We start from the raw sequence: 18685 nt of genomic DNA, 5'->3' as shown, positions 1-18685 counted from the left end.
CAATCTTGGTATTGCTGATCCCTCCAAAAAACAGCTATGGAGTACATCATATGTCACTCAGTGTTATCCTGGTCTTGAATGTATTAATCAGCTACTTTGACAAGGCTATGACTTCCTAAAATCATGCCCTGAAATGAGGTCCATTCTATCTGAGACTTTGCCCACCACACCTAGAATAGTGTTTCTGTGCCCCCCCCCCCCCCCTCCAATCTCCACAATATATTGGTCAGATCCTATGCTCCTTCTGCACCCATCTCCCTACCCTATGGCTACAAGCCCTGTGACTGCCTGTGCTGCAAGACTTGCCCTGTGCACCCTCCTACCACCACCGACACCAGGCCTGTTACTGGTAAAACATATACTGTCCAAGGGAGAGCCACCTGTGAAACAACACGTCATATACCAGCTGTTATGAAAACCTTGTTTGGCCTTTTACATCAGCATGACTTCCACCAAGTTATCAATTAGGATGAATGGGCATAGGCAGAGGATATATACCAGCAACACACAATATGCTGTTGCATAGCAAGCTCTACAAGAAGCCACTTATGACCTCGGTGCCTGCTTCACCACAAGTGCCATCTAAATTCTTCCCCCGACACCAATTTTTCACAACTCTGCAGGTGGGAACTACTGCAACAACATGTCCTCGATTCTCGCTACCCACGTGGCTGTAATTTACATAAATTTGTTCTGTCTCAGTCCGCAGCTAGTGGTCGTGCAGTAGCGTTCTCGCTTCCCGCGCCCGGGTTCCCGGGTTCGATTCCCGGTGGGGTCAGGGGTTTTCTCTGCCTTGTGATGACTGGGTGTTGCGTGATGTCCTTAGGTTAGTTAGGTTTAAGTAGTTCTAAATTCTAGGGGACTGATGACCATAGACGTTAAGTCCCATAGTGCTCAGAGCCATTTGAACCATTTTTGTTCTGTCTCAGCATTTCTTCACAGTAACTACTTCTTTCATCACTTTGTTTTAGTTTTGTACATCTTTAATTTTCTGACGTGTCTATTTTTTGCCGTCCCCTATTACATACAATTCACGTAGCTTTTCACTCTTATTAACTGATGCATGATGCTTTACCAGTAATCACTGTCTTACATATTACACTGTCTTCCACCTTTAAACTCTCAGATTTTCAAATCTCATCCTCTGCAGTCCCCAACAATCAATCTTTTCTTCTCATCCCATCTGATAAGTCTCCCTTGACCCGGGTTTCCGGATGACATTTCCAAACTCTACCCATTTTCCTAAACCTCATCAGTCCTTTTCTTTTACCCCTCTTCCTTCCCTTTCAATACTTCTGCCTGAAGAAGGCACCTCTGTCTTCGAAAGCTTGCATATGTAAAATCTTTTTTATGTGTGTTCTCCTGCTGCCACTTGCTGAGTAGATTTTTATCTATCCTATTACATTATATTGTCAAAAATTCATTATTTTTGTTGTTGTGTATCAATATAGTGTAATTGCTAGGTTAATTCTTGCTTTACAGGATATTTTTCTGTTGCAGGAGTACCATTCAGCTGGAGTAAAATCAATGTTCTCCTGGCAAGTAGAGTGCTTATGCAGTCCAAATGTTCTGGATGGAGGGAATCTTGTCTATTCAGCTCCAACATCAGCTGGTGAGAGATTGACAGTTAAATAACAAATTATTATAAATTAGCTGTATATCACAAGCTGTTTATATTCAAACTTATGTGTTGAATCGAATAGGATTTAAATAGTATCAGTTAATCACTACAATGAACAGCACACATATAAGATTCTGAGAGACACCTTCATGCAACAAGTTTAAATTTGGCCAGCATTAAAAGTCAAACATTAGGTGAAGCAGTAAAAGAAAACATGGTACAAGAATGTTGTGGTGGTTGTTATTTGAATATGATAATATATGAGTACTCTTTTTATAACCACAGTATGCTAAGGTCGGTGGAAATCTGTAAGAGGATGGCTACTGTTTTCCCAATGAATTACAATATGCTGTTTAGCTTGGCCAGTTGTGTGTCCCCTTCAGAGCTGAAAAGACCAATAAGTGGATGCTGTATGTATGATGATCTATAATGAAAATAAAATCACTATAAATTGTATTCATACATTTGTTCTGGCAGAGAAAAGTCATAGAGTAGGAAGAAACTATAATGCTCAGTTTTGCCTTTGAGCCAGAAATTATTTTATCACTTAAAACTGAACTGAATTTAATTTATACATTTCTTGTAGAATTACATCAGATAAAATGGAATAAAACATTTCTTATGATTTTAATGTGTCATTAGGGCATCAGCTGGTGGTCTTGGTGTGAAACCACTACAGAAGTACCAGCTTCACTACCCTGCATGTAAAAACTGCCACTCTCTTATTTATCATGAATGAACATTTTTCGTTTAGTCCTCACAAGCAAAAGCACTGCTTATGCTCATCATACATAATCCAACTTTGCATATGGAACCCATCCATCTTGTTTGTTTGGGATTTTGCTTGCTGCTGCAGCAGGCACAATGTACTGCCTTATCAGTATGTAATGCCTTTGAGACATAGGCACTGAAATGATTTTTGGGACTATCTGGCTTCATCCTTGCGGCGGTGTGCCTGCGCAGTCCGCCACCACAGCATTTGTATGTGGCACCAGTGGTGACTGGGGGAAATAAGTGCGCTACCATTGCCTGCAGTCAGCACCCAGGCTGGCAAATATGAAAATGATGGGCCAGTGCCTGTGGGGCCTTGTCCACGTCCATCTTTGCAGCAGTACGCAAATGTTCTCTAGTCAGACCAGCTCTGTGCCATTGTGCATTGAGTTATCAGTAATATGACTCAGTACTTACACATTTAATAGTTTTGTTAATATGCTTTTAGATTTTTATCTATCCTATTACATTATATTGTCAAAAATTCATTATTTTTGTTGTTGTGTATCAATATAGTGTAATTGCTAGGTTAATTCTTGCTTTACAGGATATTTTTCTGTTGCAGGAGTATCATTATATTATTATTATTATTTTCGATTATTCCCATTTAAGAGAGCGTTTGAACTTGAATTCCTTTATGATGATTGTTTGTGTTTTTTCTGAGCCCAAATTTTCTTCATGTGTTCACTGTGTTGTTTCTTTCGCTCCGCTGTCCATTTGCATCCTGGTCTCTTCTGTGTTGTGGTGTCAAATTTATGTTTTTTGATGATGTTCCTGAATTCAGTTCTGTTTTCTGCATCGTTTACTGTTATTTGTGCTTGTCTGAGGTCCTCTTCAACTTCTTTTATCCATTTTGTTTTTCCCCTGCCTGAGTTGATGACTTTAAGAATTCGCTTTGAAATTCTGTTTTCATTCATCCTGTGGATGTGTCCGTAGAACTGCATTCTTCTTTTCCTTACTGTATCTGTAATCTTGTCTGTGTATTTATATAATTCTGATGTTGGTCTCTTCTTCCAGATTCCTTGCTCTTGTATCGGGCCAAAAATTTTCCTGAGAATTTTCCTTTCTTGTTTCTCTATTTCTTTGATTTTAGTTTGCCCACCTATTTGTGTTGTTTCAGATGCATACAGTGCCTCCGGAAGTACGACAGTGTTGTAGTGCCTCAATTTTGCGTTAGTGGATATGGACTTTTTGTTATAATAGTTCCACGTGAGTTTATATGCTTTCTGTAATTTTTTTATTCTTTCCTCATTGGCCTTTAGGTTGATCCCTGATGGCTGAATGATTTCTCCCAGGTATTTAAAATGTGGTACTTGTATGATTTTCCCATGGGTTGTCACAATAGGCAATTTGTCTTGTGGCACTCTTTCTATGTACTGGGTTTTCTCATATGAGATTTGCAGGCCAGTTCTTTGTGCAATTTCGTGTAACTTCTCTATGGCGTTAGTGGCTTCTTTTCTATTATTTGTGAGGATTGCAAGGTCATCTGCAAAAGCTAAACACTTCACATTGAATCTATTATCTTTTCTAATGCCAATTTGGATTCCTTTGACTTCTTTTTCCCATGTCCTGATGATTTTTTCAAGAATGATATTAAAGAGTAATGGTGAAAGTCCGTCACCCTGTCGCACTCCAGTTTGGATTACAAATGGTTCCGAGATATCCCCCATAAATTTAACCTTGGAGACTGTGTCAGTTAATGTTTCCTGAATGATTGCTCTTGTCTTTCTGTCAATGCTGAATTCTTCCAGCGTCTTGCAGAGCACTACTCTGTCTATTGAGTCGTAGGCCTTTTTAAAATCTACAAAAGTAACCACTGTGTTTCGGGTGTTTCTCATCTGGAGAATCATTTTCAGATTCCAGATCTGCTCTATGCATGATCGTCCCTTGCGAAAACCAGCCTGGTATTCTCCTATTTGTGGGTCAGCTTGTTCTTCTAATCTATTCATGAGAACTTTTGATAGGATTTTATATGTGACCGGTACGAGTGAGATACCCCTGTAATTATTTGGTTCAGTTTTGTCCCCTTTTTTGTGGAGTGGATGGATGAGTGCGCATTTCCATTCAGAAGGGATCTGTTCTGTTTCCCAAATGTTTAATATGATTTTGTGAATTTTTCCTGTTAATCTTTCATCATTTAGTTTCCATAGTTCTGCAATAATTCCATCTTCTCCTGGGGCTCTATTGTTTTTCAGTTTCTTGATAATTTCTACAATTTCGTTGATGGTTGGCAGTTTAGCGTCAGGATTTGGTGTAGACGTCTCGTAGTGAATGTCCTCTGTAGGTCTTTCACAGTTGAGAAGTTTGTTGAAATAGTCTGCGAGGATTTGGCAGTTATTCTTCGTGTTAGTTTCTAGTGAACCATCCAGTTTCTTGAAGCAAAGATTGGGTGGCTGGTATCCTGCAATATGTTCTTTAAACGTCTTATAACAATTCCTGGTGTTGTTCTTCTTAAAGTCTTGTTCTATCTCATCTAGTCGCCGTTTGTCATAATTTCTTTTTTCCCTCCGAATAGTTTTCGATGTTTGTTTTCGGATTACTAGAAATTGTTGCCATTTTTCTGATGTTTTGTGACTATTGAAGTTTTTCCAGGCATTGGTCCTTTCTTCTATTGCTTGGTCACATATTATATTCCACCACCTGTGTTTTCTCCTTCTCGGGGGTTGACCCAATTTCATTGTGGATTTGAGGACGTCCACAAGTTCTGTCCAGTTTGTGGTGTTTGTCTGACTAATTTCCTGTAAGATGTTTTCCTTGTTGAGTTTTATGTATTCGGGGTCTGGTCTCAGCACTTTGTTTAGTTTTGGTATTTTTCTATTGGGTTGTAATCTGGTCTTTATCTGTAGAAGATGGTGGTCTGAGTCAAAAAATCCTCTTCTCGTTTTCACATTCAGAATTTCTGCTGTGTTACTCTTGGAGATGGCCACATGGTCTATCTGGAATTCACCCAACATTGTGTTGGGCGACTTCCAAGTATACAGTTTCTTGTTGGGTTTTTTGAATTGTGTTGACATAATTACGAGGCCGAAATTTTCGCAAAAGCTTATCAATCTTTCCCCATTCTTGTTAGTTCTCTTGTGAGCTGTATGGATTCCGGTGATTTTCCTGTATTTTTTCTCTTTACCTAATTGTGCGTTAAAGTCGCCTAACAAGATTATTACATGGTGTTTGGCAATTTTGTTTGTCGTCTCTTCAAGGTCATTCCAGAAGTCATCCACTTTCTGGCAGTTCTTCTTGTTATAGTTATTTGTGGGTGCGTGTGCGTTGATCAAGGTATATGCTTTGTTGGCCGATTTGACGGAGAGCGTTGATATACGTTCTGAGGCAGACTGGAAGTCAATGACAGAGTCACTGATAGATTTGTGGACTGCAAATGCTGTGCCAAACTGTTTGAGTCCTTTCTCATTAGTTTTAACTGCTGGTTTTCCTTTGTAGATCCTGTAGTTGTCTGTATCAAAATGGGTTTCGTCCGTAAATCGTGTTTCCTGGATTGCAAGGATTTTGATCTGGAATTTTTGCAGCACGTCTGTAAGTTGTTTGATCTTGCCCAGTTTGAAAAGAGTATTAGTATTTAGTGTACCGATGAAGTGTCTTTGTTTTGTGTGTAATAATTTGGACGTCGTCTGGTTCTCAACCTTAGGCGTAACATGATGCTCCTGGTCCCCCGGAATCCGATGACCAGGTAAAGCCAGCCTTGCGACTGGTGCCCGGGGTAGTGGATTCATTCCTTGTGTTATCATCATGTTTGGTTTTCAAGTTGAAAACTAACTTGGTGGTGGTCCTTCCGAGGAAAGATCACGAGGAATACGACTTGATTGTTGAGATCAAGAAGGTTGCTGCAGCCGCACCATCTAGGCGAACAGACGCTGACCCCTAACCGCTGGATACCAGGCAGACGTTAGTGGATTTCGGTTGATAGTTTTGGTCCACCCCGGGTATTTTATTTCCCCGGTACCCTCCATACCTGGAGAGCATTCCCCTATCCGCCACCTGGGGAGGCGCCCGATGGGAGACTATCAACTCCACTCATTATATTATTATTTATTATTATATTATTTATTATTATATTATTTATTATTACTTGGCTTGCAGTTATCATCTGAAGTAAGTTTTGTGTATGTAGTAGTTGTCAATAAAAAGTGTAGATACAGCAGTTTGACAAGGAGATAGTTTGTTCTGCACATCTTTTGCGAGTGAATGGATCTGCTATGTGGTGCTATAAATGCCAGCATTTTGGCCATGCTACCATGAGTTGTGGAGGTAAAGTGACCTGTGGGAAATGTGGATAAGCAGCTCTTGACACTAGGCCTGACTGCCTGTCTACAGTGACCTGCATCAAATGTTGTGGAACCACTCAGTCTGGAGCTGAGAGTGACCTTTTTTTTTTTTTTTTTTTTTTTTTTTTTTCGAGGAATGTAAAATACAGGAAACAGAAATGATGAAGTGGATCCTCTATACCAAATCCAAAAAAGAATATAAGGTGACGAAACCCACTGTGTTTGCCACTGTACATTTGGACATTTTGATGCAGACGATGTGCCACTATTCACCACAAGAGCCTGTACTTGCACATGTACATGCCAAGGTAAAACGATTAAGGACAAAACTATTGAAGCAGTTGCAACAGGAAAGACCGATAACAGTTCCGCAATGAGCATCTAGAAGGCACACGAAAGGCAGAGTGCGTCTCAGCTCCTCAACGGGACAGAGTGCAGGGAAAGGATCCCAGTGTTCAGGTCAAAAGCTGTCCTGGGCACCGTCAGAAGTCATTCTAGTGTGTCTGACTGATGAGGAGGACATCATGGAGTTAGAGGCCTCGGATACAGACAGATCCTCCACTCCCCCTTGTTCTACAAGTACTTCACCTCCCTGGTGCAAAGATAGGGGTAAATTAAAACCACACCAGTGACATGGCTCCTATACTAGAGTGGAACTTGACTGGATTCAGGACTCATGTGAAGAAACTCAAACTCCTAGCACCTTGTACTTGTACTTTATGAGAAACATATTTTAAAGGTACAAACGTCCCTGTACACTATACCACAAGGTTGACCAATCAGCGAAAGAGACAAGGGAGGGCTTTTATTTGTCACCAACGCACACCACTCTTCTGCTCTTGCTCTGGGTACTGACCTGCAAGCAGCTGCAGTTGAAATTCACGTGTGTCAGAGGTTCACTGTTTGCTCACTGCATTTACCTCCGCGAGATGCAATAGACTCGGAGGCTCTTGCAGATCTTGCAGAACAACTCCCACGACCATTCCTCCTGGGGGACTTCAGTGCCTATTATGTCTTGTGGGGCTTAACTTCTACTTGCCCTCGGGGTAGAGGTTTGGAGAGCCTCATGATGTCTCATGAGCTGTCACCCTCATTTCTGTGCTACTGGGGCATTCTCAGCTGTCGACCTCTCATTCTGCTCTCCCACCCTCACAGACTCTATTCAATGGGAGGTCATTGACAGTCTTCATTACAGTGGCCACTTCCCACTCTGTATTCATGTACCATGTGGAGCAATACCTGAAGAGAAGCCACCAAAATGGATGTTCACCAGGGCTATTGGGATGCTCTTCACCCAACTGGCTGCGTTCAGACACTGCGACAGCATTCAAGGATAGGTGGACCACATCACACGAGTGGTCTGCCATGCTGCTGACTTATCCATCCGAAAGTCCTCAGGTTGTCTTAGGAGTCAACTTGTACATAGGTGGACAGATGAGTGCTGATCAGCAATCCAGGACAGGTGTGTGACTCTTTGACATTTTAAATGTCGACTGACAGCAGACAAGTTCAGGGCCGTTTGAGTTGCAAGGGCCAAGGCTCAGTGCATCATTAGGGAGCATAAGAAAAGGTCATGGCAAGCGTTCCTGGACTCCATCGATCGTTCCACCTCTTCTACAAAAATATGGGAAGCCATCTGGAGGATTTCCGTTAAACCACTTGTTTACCGATAGCAGCGGTGCTGAAACAGGTGTGTCTCCAAACAACACCCAGAGACATTGCTCAGACACTAGCAAAGCACTTTCCAAAAACTACTGCCAAAGCAAGCCAGGATCCGATGTTTCATTAGTACCATGCAACTGTAGAAAGGTGGACTTCAGATTCAACAGTTTTGAGGTCTACAACTCACTTTTCTTCATGTGGGAGCTCAAATCGGCATTGACTGAGGCTCGTGACATTGCACTAGGTCACAACCAAATCCGATAGTTTATGTTTCGACATTTTCCAGCAGAATCAAAGAACATCTTCCTCAAATGTTTTAATCTTGTATGCAGACAGGCAAATTCTGCATCTCATGGAAGGAAGCAATTCTGATACCTCTCCTCAAACCAGGAAATGACCACACATGTCCCAGTAGTTATTGGAGTATCACCTTAACAAGCTGTTTAGGAAAGACTGTGGAGCGAATGTTTAACTGTTGTCTGGTCTGGTTGTTAGAGACCAGGCAACTTCTTAGCCACTTTCAGTGCTGTCAACAACAGCAGGCTTTCCTATGTAAGCATCACTCTATCAATATATTCTTCGATATCAGTAAGGTGTACAATACTATTTTCAGACATTATATGTTCACACAACCACATCAATGAGGTTATTATGGCCAGATTTCCATCTTCGTATTATCTTTCCTGTCTCAGCAGCTTTTAGGACCTGACTTGGTGACAAGCTGTCAGATCAATTTGAGCAGAAGAATGGTGTCCCTTAGGGCAATGTTTTAAGTGTTACCCTCTTTACCATAGCCATAAATAGTATTACGTGGTAAGGAGTTCTGTACAGTGCTCCTTTTTTGTGGACGATTTTGCTGTTTTCTGTTCCTCCTCTAGTGTTGCAAGAGTGATCCATCAGTTGCATCTTACATTGCACAAGTTAGAGGAGGGTGCCGTAAAGACAAGGTTAAGTTTGTTGCAGATAAGTTTGTGTGTGTGTGTGTGTGTGTGTGTGTGTGTGTGTGGGCGCGCACACTTTAACCACTCTCGTCATCAGATTTTTAATTTACCCGTCGTGCATAAGAGGGACATTGTCCTACATTCTAGGGACTTAGTGAGGTTTGTGGACTTCATTTTGACTCCAGATTGTCATGGTTGCCACACCTGAGATACCTAAAAGCCAGAACCCTGAAGTCATTGAACAACATCAAGTGCCATAGCCACAGGTCTTCGGGAGCAGAGCGGGTGCATCTGCTCCAGTTTTATAGGGCTTTTGTGCATTCATGGCTGGACTATGGGTGCATGGTGTATGGAAGATCATAGACACTGTCCACCCTGAGGGGATTCAGCTGGCTACAGGTGCTTATAGGACCAGTCTCATACCCAGCCTCTGTGCTGAGGCCAGGGAACTGCCTCTCACCATCTGGGAGCAGCTTCTCATGGTGCATTAGACATTTAAGTTCCTTGCACCTCTGACTTCACCGTCATACCATACTGTTGCTCATCTGCCTTCAGAATGCACTTTCTCCAACCATCCATGAGCCACAATGCCATTTAGGATTCGTGTGCAGTGTGTGCTGGAGTCAGTCCAAGCACAAGAAGTGGAAACCCAGTCCAGGGTTTTAACCATCTGCCGCCCTGGGTTCTGCGTCTGTTTTTAAGACGATATTTTCTAACATATTATATGAACACCACAACTATGTAGTTGTCTTTATGAACGGGTCTAAGTGGGGGTTCTGTGTTGGTTGCTCTGTTGATTTCCCAGATCATGTCTGCAAGATCTGACTGCCCGAAGAATTTTCTGTGTTCGAGGGAGAATTATATGTGATCTTGCAGGCACTGGAGCAGGTGAGACATTCTTTCAGTGCTAAATATTTTGCTGGTTCAGATTCTCTAAGCGTCCTTTACTCTCTCCAGTATTTGTGCCCAGCAGATAAATTCATCCAGAATATCCAGAATGCCCTCCTCCAACTACGACGACTGGGGAAGGAGGTGACTTTCTGCTGGGTGCCATGGCACATGGGTATTGCGGGGAACAAAAGGGCAGTTCTAGCAGCCAAGGAGGCATGTCGCAATCCTCAGCGCTTTCAGTGTGCCATCCCCCTGCGCACTATGTATGACCTCACTGTTGAGATACAAAGTCATGCATCAGTGGGAAGATGAGTGGCTGGAAGTGACTGACAATAAGCTCCGTGTAGTAAAGCCTACAACTTGGCCATGTCGTACTTCTTTCCAGCCACATAGGAAGTACAAAGTCCTTCTTACCTATCTTCACATAGGCCACAGCCTTATGATACAAGACTTCTTACCCCGGCGAGAGGACCATCCAATGTGTGGTGCTTCTGGCGTACAGATAACTGTGTGCCACATTTTTTGGACTGTGCATTATTTTCTGACCTGTGGGCCACGGCAGATTTGTTGAAGGACCTGCCCACTATTTTAAGCGATGTTCAAACAAATGTGGTTTGATTTTTAAAGTTTTGTAAATTGTCCAAGATTTTTGGGAGATATTTTTAATGTATTAAAAGGGTGCCTGGCTCACCCATTTTTTTTATAAGTGGTCAGCCAGTCACATTTCCTTGTGCTTTTCTTTTAGTTCTTCTGTCTTTTTATTCTTTGTGTTTTAATTTCGTGTATAGCTACTTTCCCTCTTTCTGATTTGCTTTAGCGGATGTGAGACTGAGTGGCCATGTGGTCATTTCGAGTGCATGAATGTGCAAAAATTTTTGTGTTTAATTCCACATTTGTTTGTTTTGATAAGTGTAAGGGTGTTGATGACCTCGTTGTTGAGGGCACAGAAGACCCAAATCCACACATATAACTCATCATGAGAATGATCGTGTTTTTGTCAGTAGACAGTGCAATGTTGGAGAACATTTTTGGTCTTGATGCGTTCATGGTCTTTGGGTTTCAAATTCAAGGAGTTTGGTCCCCTGTTTTTGCCAGGTTTTGGATGACCATTCCTAAATTGTGTCATACTTGGTCCCTCTCATTCACCCTCATGTCAGAGTCAAGGAGGAACTTGATAGGTAGCAGGGCCTGTGTGTCATCGAACCAGACACCTATATCCCATGGACTATGCCATTGGTTGTCATTCGCAAAGTTTCAGGGGCATTTCATTTGTGTGGAGATTTAAAATCCACTATATATTCTTGATCGGTAGTGGATTCTTATCTGATTCAGCAGACTGATGAAATCCTTGTGTAACTGGCTGGTGGTAAATGTTTTTCAAAAATTGATTTGGTGGAGACATGTCTACAGATTCATCTGGATTCTGTTTCCCAACAGACTATGGTTATCAACACCCTTTTCGGATTATACTGTTACATGCGCTTTGGTGTGGCACTGCGAGTGACTCCACTGTTTTTTGGCAGTCCATTGAACGGTTAATACACGACATCCCCTGTTGTGCAAACTATCTGTATAACATTATCATCACATGGTCCTCATGACAGGAACATCTTGACAACCTTTGGACTATTTCCACTAGACTGCAAGAGGCAGGCCTTAAGTGCAACTTGCAGAAGTCAAAGTTTTTCAGGCAGAAGTCGAATACGTGGGCCATCTTCTTTCGAAGGATGGCACCCATTCTACGAAGCATCACTTAGTGGCTATTGCCAACCTTCCTAAACTGCGAAACCTGAAAGAACTCTAAGCATTTTTGGGAAAGCCAGTTACTATACAAAATTTATCCTCAATGTGGCAGATGTCATTCATGTCCTAAACAACTTTCAGAAGAAAGGTGTTCCTTTCCTTTTGTCAGTGGACTGCAACAAGGCTTTCATCCCCATCAAGTCGTTGCTAATGTCTTTCCAATGTCTTGGTACTTTGACGTGGGTAAACAGCTGGTTCTTGCTGTAGATGGATCCCAGTACGCACGTGGGGTGATTTTGTCTCACAGGAAAGCTGATGGATCTGAATAACTTCTGGCATATGCCTCAAGGACATTGACATCTGCTCAAGGCAATTATTTGCAAATAGAAAAGGAAGAATTGGAAATCATCTATGTGGGCTGTAAGTTCTGCATTTTCCTTTATGGAAACAAATTCCATCTCATCACCGACCATAATCTAATTGTGGTGCTTTTCGGTATCCATTCACAGCTTTGTGTCAGAACCACAAAAGACTTCAGCGGTGGACCTCACTTTTGAGGGCATATCAGTATGAGATTCATTATCATCCCACTGTTCATCTTGCCAGTGCAGACATGTTGTTGTGCTTGCTTACCCATTGGTACTGACCCCGAACTTGACAAAACGGAAGTTGTGTGTTTCCAAGTCAATGATTGTGTACAGCAGGTGTTGGATAGTTTCCCAATCACAGAAAAGTACATAAAGAAAGCCACTTGGCAGGATCCAGTATTCTGTCAGGGGTCTCATTTTGTGTCATAAGGTTGGCCCACATAGCTGCCCACTAAGGAGTCGGGCCTGCTCTGCAAGTTTTTCTTTCTGGCAATGGCAGTAGGAATATTCCTCCTCAGTACGAATTCAGACAAAGTCCGCATTGTCATCCTGCCAGTCCTGTGATCCTGGATTCTTGTGCTTCTCCACTATGGCCACTGGGGCTAAACCCACTTGAAAATGGTAGCGAGGCATTCTGTCTACTAGAGATGGGCAAAACTGTTCTTTTCAGAGATCGGATCAGAACTGTTCACTCCCTGAAATGAATTAGCTCTTTTTCATGACTCACCACTCATTTACAATAGAAAATAAATGGAAGGCACATTGCCCTTTAAACTTGGTTTATTCCACTACTATACCTGTATTTTGATCTTATTTGATCCTATTTTGAAGTAACACAGATAATGAGTAAGAATTTTGTATTGTTTATTGAAATTTCCATGATATGACAAAGTTTTTGATTATTGATTTATTTTGCACTATCGTGGTTTTTTGGGTGATCGGAAAATGTTGTAACTTCAGATTTACATTAACAATATATTTGGCTACAATGTATTAAAATTTCATTAACCTCATACAAATACATCGCAAACCATATATTTTTAAAGTGAACGTTTCCTTCCGAAGACGCCTAAAATCGCAAAATCCGTACCAGAATAAGAAAAAAACTATAAATTTGACTGTAAAACGAAAGTGCTGCATATAGCCTTACGCAGAATAAAACAAGGAAAATATTGGTGTATCACATTTTGCGATATGTTTATCGGTTCGCTCGTAATTAAAGCGTAAATTCGAGTGTCCATAATAAAAATCCTATAGTAAGAGGAGTCGTCAGGAACCTAATCTAATCAGTTTAAACAAATAAAAATAAAATAAAAACAAATGATGTATACATAACATAATAATGTAATATGCGTAGCGGTATTACTACGAAGAACAATATCCAGTAGAGACGAACTCCGATGCAGAGCCGCTGAGTCGAGCAGGTCGAGCCGCGAGCTGTATTACTGCGTGAGCCGAGACCGCAGAGAGCAGAGTGACACCTGAGTCGCTTTGCTCAATGCTCTGGCTAGAGTCGAGACGGTGGGGTGAGCGTTGAGCGGGCGAGTTCCGAGGGTGGGGGGAGCGGTGAACTCACCCGCTCCGAGACAAATCGTCTGTTCTCTTGCGAGCAGGTTGTTACAAGTAGTTCCTATGTTATCCGCTAGGTGGCTCTCTGTCCTGTTGCTCGCATCAACTGCCCAGAGGGCAGGACGTGCGACTGAAACGATCGCCGACAGAGTGCGATGCGAAGTCAAGCTGCGCCAGACACTGCGCGCGGCCGACGACGCACAGAGACGGCATGGCATATGTGAAACACAAAATCCAATGGGGCACTGCACAATGCAGGCAGCCAAGGTAGAAGCAGGGCAGAGGCCGGCGCTGGCTGTGTTGTGTGGCGTGCACTGTGCTGTGACCAGCAGAGGCGCCGCTGATATGCTCCGTCTCTCTCTCTCTCTCTCTCTCTCTCTTTCTCTCTCTCTCTGCCGTCGGAAACGTTTGGAGCTACCGTTCTTTTTTTCTGAATCACTGATTGTTCACTCCTTTGAAAGATTCAACTCTATGAATTAGTTCAAGAGTGCATCCCCCGTCTCTACTGTCTACTGGCCTGGCACTGGATCAGCAATTGAGAAGCTTTTCCGCAGGTGCACACAGTGTCCCAAGCACCAGGTACTCTCCTGTGCTCTTTTTGCCCCATGGCCGACTCCTGATCATCTGGGGACCACATCTACTTTGATTTTGTGCATCCTTTCTGTCATTCCATGTAGTTAGTAGTGGTGGATGCACTGTCAAATTACCCATCTCTCATGTGAATGTGTTCCACATCAGTAGAAGCTGGCTCTAACACTGACTTTTGTGATCAAACGATTGCCACATACGATCTTCTCCAATAATGATCCACATTTGCCTCAGTGGTGTTTCCATGATTTTTGCATCTGAAATGGTAGTATTAATCTCAGGTTCACACCATTTCAACCACAATTGAATGAAACATATGGTGTGTACATTTAAGACACAACTGGCAAAGTGTGCTTACGACCTTAGATGTTTTGCGCCCTAAAATCCCACACGACAATTAGCAAAGTTCCTGGTGGACTTGCCTGCTGATATGGTGTTTCCTCTGGTCCTCGGCACCTACAGGATCAGCTCACTGAGCAGCCTCAGCCTAGTGGAGGCTCTACACGGCTGACAATCCCAGCCCCTGCTACACTTGCTCTGTCCTGTACCACAGCCTGTGGTATGGCCATGCCCTTCGTGAAAAGCTAAGGGTGATCCATTCTGGGCACGCAGCTTTGGTCGGCGGCCGTGATGGGTGCTGGCGATGTTTGGGAGATGCACAACTGGTTAACGTTCACCGTAGACACCTGTGGGATGTCACTCTCCCACCATCAGAATAAACTATGCCTTAGGTGGGGCAACGACCTGCTACAGCTACAGTGAACACAGTCAGAGGGCTCTCCTGGCAGCCACCCCTCACTTTTCACAAGGGCCGAGTGGCATGAAGGCTCCTTCCCTGGATGTGCCAGTTGGCAGTGATGATGTCGAGATAAAGCCACTGCCCGCCCTGGACCTTCGATCAGTGTCTGACAGCAACTACCCGGGCACCACCTGGTCGTCAGAGCAATGGGCAGACATTCCCGCTTGTCGCTGCCTCTGTCCCTTGCCACTGCTTGGTCTACAGAGGACCCCCCCCCCTCCCCCCCCCCCCCCCCCCCCCCCCTACCATGCAGAGTCATCAAAGCAGCCAGCCCACTGACAGGGCTATTTCTGCCCTTAAAACCCACCAGGTTGGAACAGCTGACGGCCAATCCCTGGGTGGGCGACACCTCTTCGGATGCTGATGAGCCAATGGAAACCTATGCCATTGGCATTCAGATGCCTTTCTGCATTGCCACCACTGCTGCCATCATTGTTGGGTCACCTGGGCAATCTGGCTGACGTGGTCGTCTTTTTTTTTACCAAAGCCTGTGCTGCCGGCTATGCAAAAGAAGGGAAGGATGTCATGATGCGCCCATGTAATCTGCCACTGCTGCATTTGTATCCAATGCTAGCAGTCGCCTGGCGAAGCAAGCGCATCATTGGCAACTTTTTAGGAAGTTTATATAAAATGTAACTGTCCACAACATTGACCTCAATGAGGTGCCAGAATATTCTGTGCCAACATTTTGTACCTTTACTGTCTATGGCATACGTTGCCTTCAACCTGCCTGCTTTGTCAACGGATCCCATGTTTTTATTATAGTGCTTGACAATTTTTGGACAGCTGATTCTAGTTATGCTCCCATCTTTTTCTTTTCAGCACACTGCCGCTTTTATCTGTATTTATTGATTTCATGGATTAAACATCACAGTAATTTAAAAAAAAAGCAAATTGTGTCTAAGAATATTTCCCAGTAACATCAACAATTTATAAAATTATTCAATAATGTGCTCTGCTTGCAAAGATACTATGTTCACCTTAGGAAACCTTATGTGTACTGAATATTATCTCCTTCGTTAAGAATAAAAACATGATTCTTGCAGAAAACAAACAAATTGGAACACTATAAACTTTTCCTTAATTTCCATTTGTTTCAAGTAGCACTGCATCTGTCTAGAGCATGTTATTCCTGTTTTGCCCCAAAATGCTGCTCAGATCAATGACACCATTGTGGATCCAGTGAGAGACCACCTTTTCAGCAGGCAGAAAGTGAAAATATTACTGTGGATTCTCTAGGAATCCACTTACGATGAAAGGGTGACAGGCTTTCTTGTTCTTTGATGAAATGGTGTTGGGGAAAAAAATATGATAAGATTCATTCTTGTTTGGCCACAGTATATTTGTAATTGAGCAGTATATAAAACTGTTTCAACAAATACTGTAGATGTCATTTTTTATGTTAAACTGCTTTTTTCACATTTTGAGTATGCTATGTTCTTATAGGTTTACGTAGCTATCTGTTTTAAGAAGTTCGAAACTATTTTAAGGCTAAAACAGATTTAGCTCAGGAGGAACTTAAATGAGATGTAGTCTCATTAGTTGCTGTTTTTTATAAGTGGCAAATTATTTGAATTTAGTTACAGTTGTTCCTGGATTTTCAATTGGGAGGATTAATCACAGGTCTGAATTTTTGATTAAGAGGAGTGGAGCCACAGATTGGGAGGGGGGGAGGGGGATGAGGGACTGAGTCGAGACAGGAAATGAACCAAGGAGGGGAGAGACAGTAACAGTAAATTCGTTTTGTGGGGAGGTCCAGTTTGATGTAAGCTTCTCAAGTGGGGTAATCTAGCTAAAGTACGGAACATGCTTTGTAATATTTTTTACAAACAGTGGGTAAATAGTATTTTTTATTATTTCAGGTAAAACATTAGTTGCTGAAATTTTAGCAATAAAAACTGTGCTAGAGAGAAAGAAGAAAGTCATCATCATTCTCCCATTTGTTTCTGTCGTCAGAGAGAAAATGTTTTACTTTCAGGTAAATTTTCACAAATTTGTTGTCATACTTTAAATAAATTAACTAAATTTGTGTGCTGTGCCTAGTTTTTTTTTAAGTAACATTCTAGAATTAAAACTAACTTTAGCAGTTTTTAATGCGCAACTTAAAATGTGTTGTTATTGTATTCACTCACTAGGTGCTCAAAATTACAAGTGGTGATAAGTGACTATGTATAAGTGAAAAGCTCATATTGCATATTTAAATCATCACTGGATGTAACTTCTATTTGGATTTCTTTTCTTTACTGAAAGATATCAATGAAATTTCCTTATTAATATATCGTTTTTCCAAGTTTTATTGTCATAGTAATTTCAGACCTATAGTTATACTGTACTATTTTGGTTATGTGGAGATGGACATTTGTCACAAAGTAAAAAATTATAAGCAACAGGGAATCAACCAGGCAGTGCATTAGCATCTGTATAAGTACATGTTTCCTGTCTAGATCATATGGATGGTATTAATTGATAATATATGAGGGTCATCTACAAAGTAAGTTCTGTTTCTATTTCTATCTGTGGTAGTGCTACAATTGCAGTTCCGAGCATACATGGCAGTTACTCTGACTCAAGGAGAAGACATGTACGCCATTTTCAGATTGCTGGTGCCAACGTGTGCTTTGTAGTGCTTCTTTATAATGTCACCCGTAATTGAAAATGCTGCCACGTGTGAAATCAGATCTGTGATTCATTTTCTAAATGCAAAGAAAGTTAAACCAAAGGAAATTCATTGGAAAATCTGCTAGGTTTATGGACAAAATGCTATGAGTGATTCAGTGGTTAGAAGATGGGTCAGACTGTTCAATAAAGGACGTGCTCAAGGGCGTAATGAAGAACGAAGTGGACGCCCATCTGTGGTTACTGATGAACTGGTTCACACAGTTGAAGAGAAGATCAATCACAACAGTAGGTTTACACTTAGTGCCCTTGCTAGGGAGGTTCCGCAAATCTCATGATCACTAATTCATCAAATTATTACTGAAAACCTGAAATTTTGAAAACTTTGCTCACATTGCGTACCTAAAATTCTTACTGAACAACACAAAAAACAATGGGTGGGCAGTGCACTTCAGTTTCTGACACGCTACAGTGAAGAAGGCGATGGTTTTCTTACACCTAAAATTTGTCCTTGGTGGTCAAAACTTTGACGATGATGACGAACTGAAAGAACATGTTACCACATGGTTGAATACACAAGTGGCAACCTTCTATGAAGAAGGCATACAAAAACTTGTGCCATGCTATGACAAGTGCCTACAAAATTTCGGAAGCTATGTAGAAAAGTAGTTTAACAGTTGTAGATTTTTGTACAATAAATATTTTTTCTTTATCTGTACACATTTGTTTTATATAGCCAAATGGAACTTAATTCGTGGAAATACCTTATATTTTAGCACAGCTGCATTCAAATACTCATTTTCCATCTTACTTGACATTATTGTGCTAATAAAGGAAGC

The 18685-nt window shown here is 41.9% G+C and overlaps 1 protein-coding gene across 2 annotated transcripts in view; it reads left to right on the top strand.

Annotated features, from left to right (window-relative positions):
• LOC124593590 (DNA polymerase theta) overlaps positions 1-18685 on the top strand; it is a 338073-nt gene that overhangs the window by 18595 nt on the left and 300793 nt on the right. Inside the window, exons 2-3 of one of the 2 annotated variants that reach the window (XM_047131990.1) lie at positions 1501-1612; positions 17093-17208. In XM_047131990.1, coding sequence (XP_046987946.1) covers positions 1501-1612; positions 17093-17208 — 228 coding nt within the window. Of the gene's footprint in view, positions 1-1500; positions 1613-17092; positions 17209-18685 lie in introns of those variants that run through there. The other variant, XM_047132069.1, reaches the window with a different exon arrangement.

The sequence above is a fragment of the Schistocerca americana genome, chromosome 1 (genome assembly GCF_021461395.2).
Source record: "Schistocerca americana isolate TAMUIC-IGC-003095 chromosome 1, iqSchAmer2.1, whole genome shotgun sequence".
NCBI lineage: Eukaryota > Metazoa > Arthropoda > Insecta > Orthoptera > Acrididae > Schistocerca > Schistocerca americana.
Note: the sequence above shows the minus strand (reverse complement) of the source record. Positions and strands in the feature narration are given on the sequence as shown.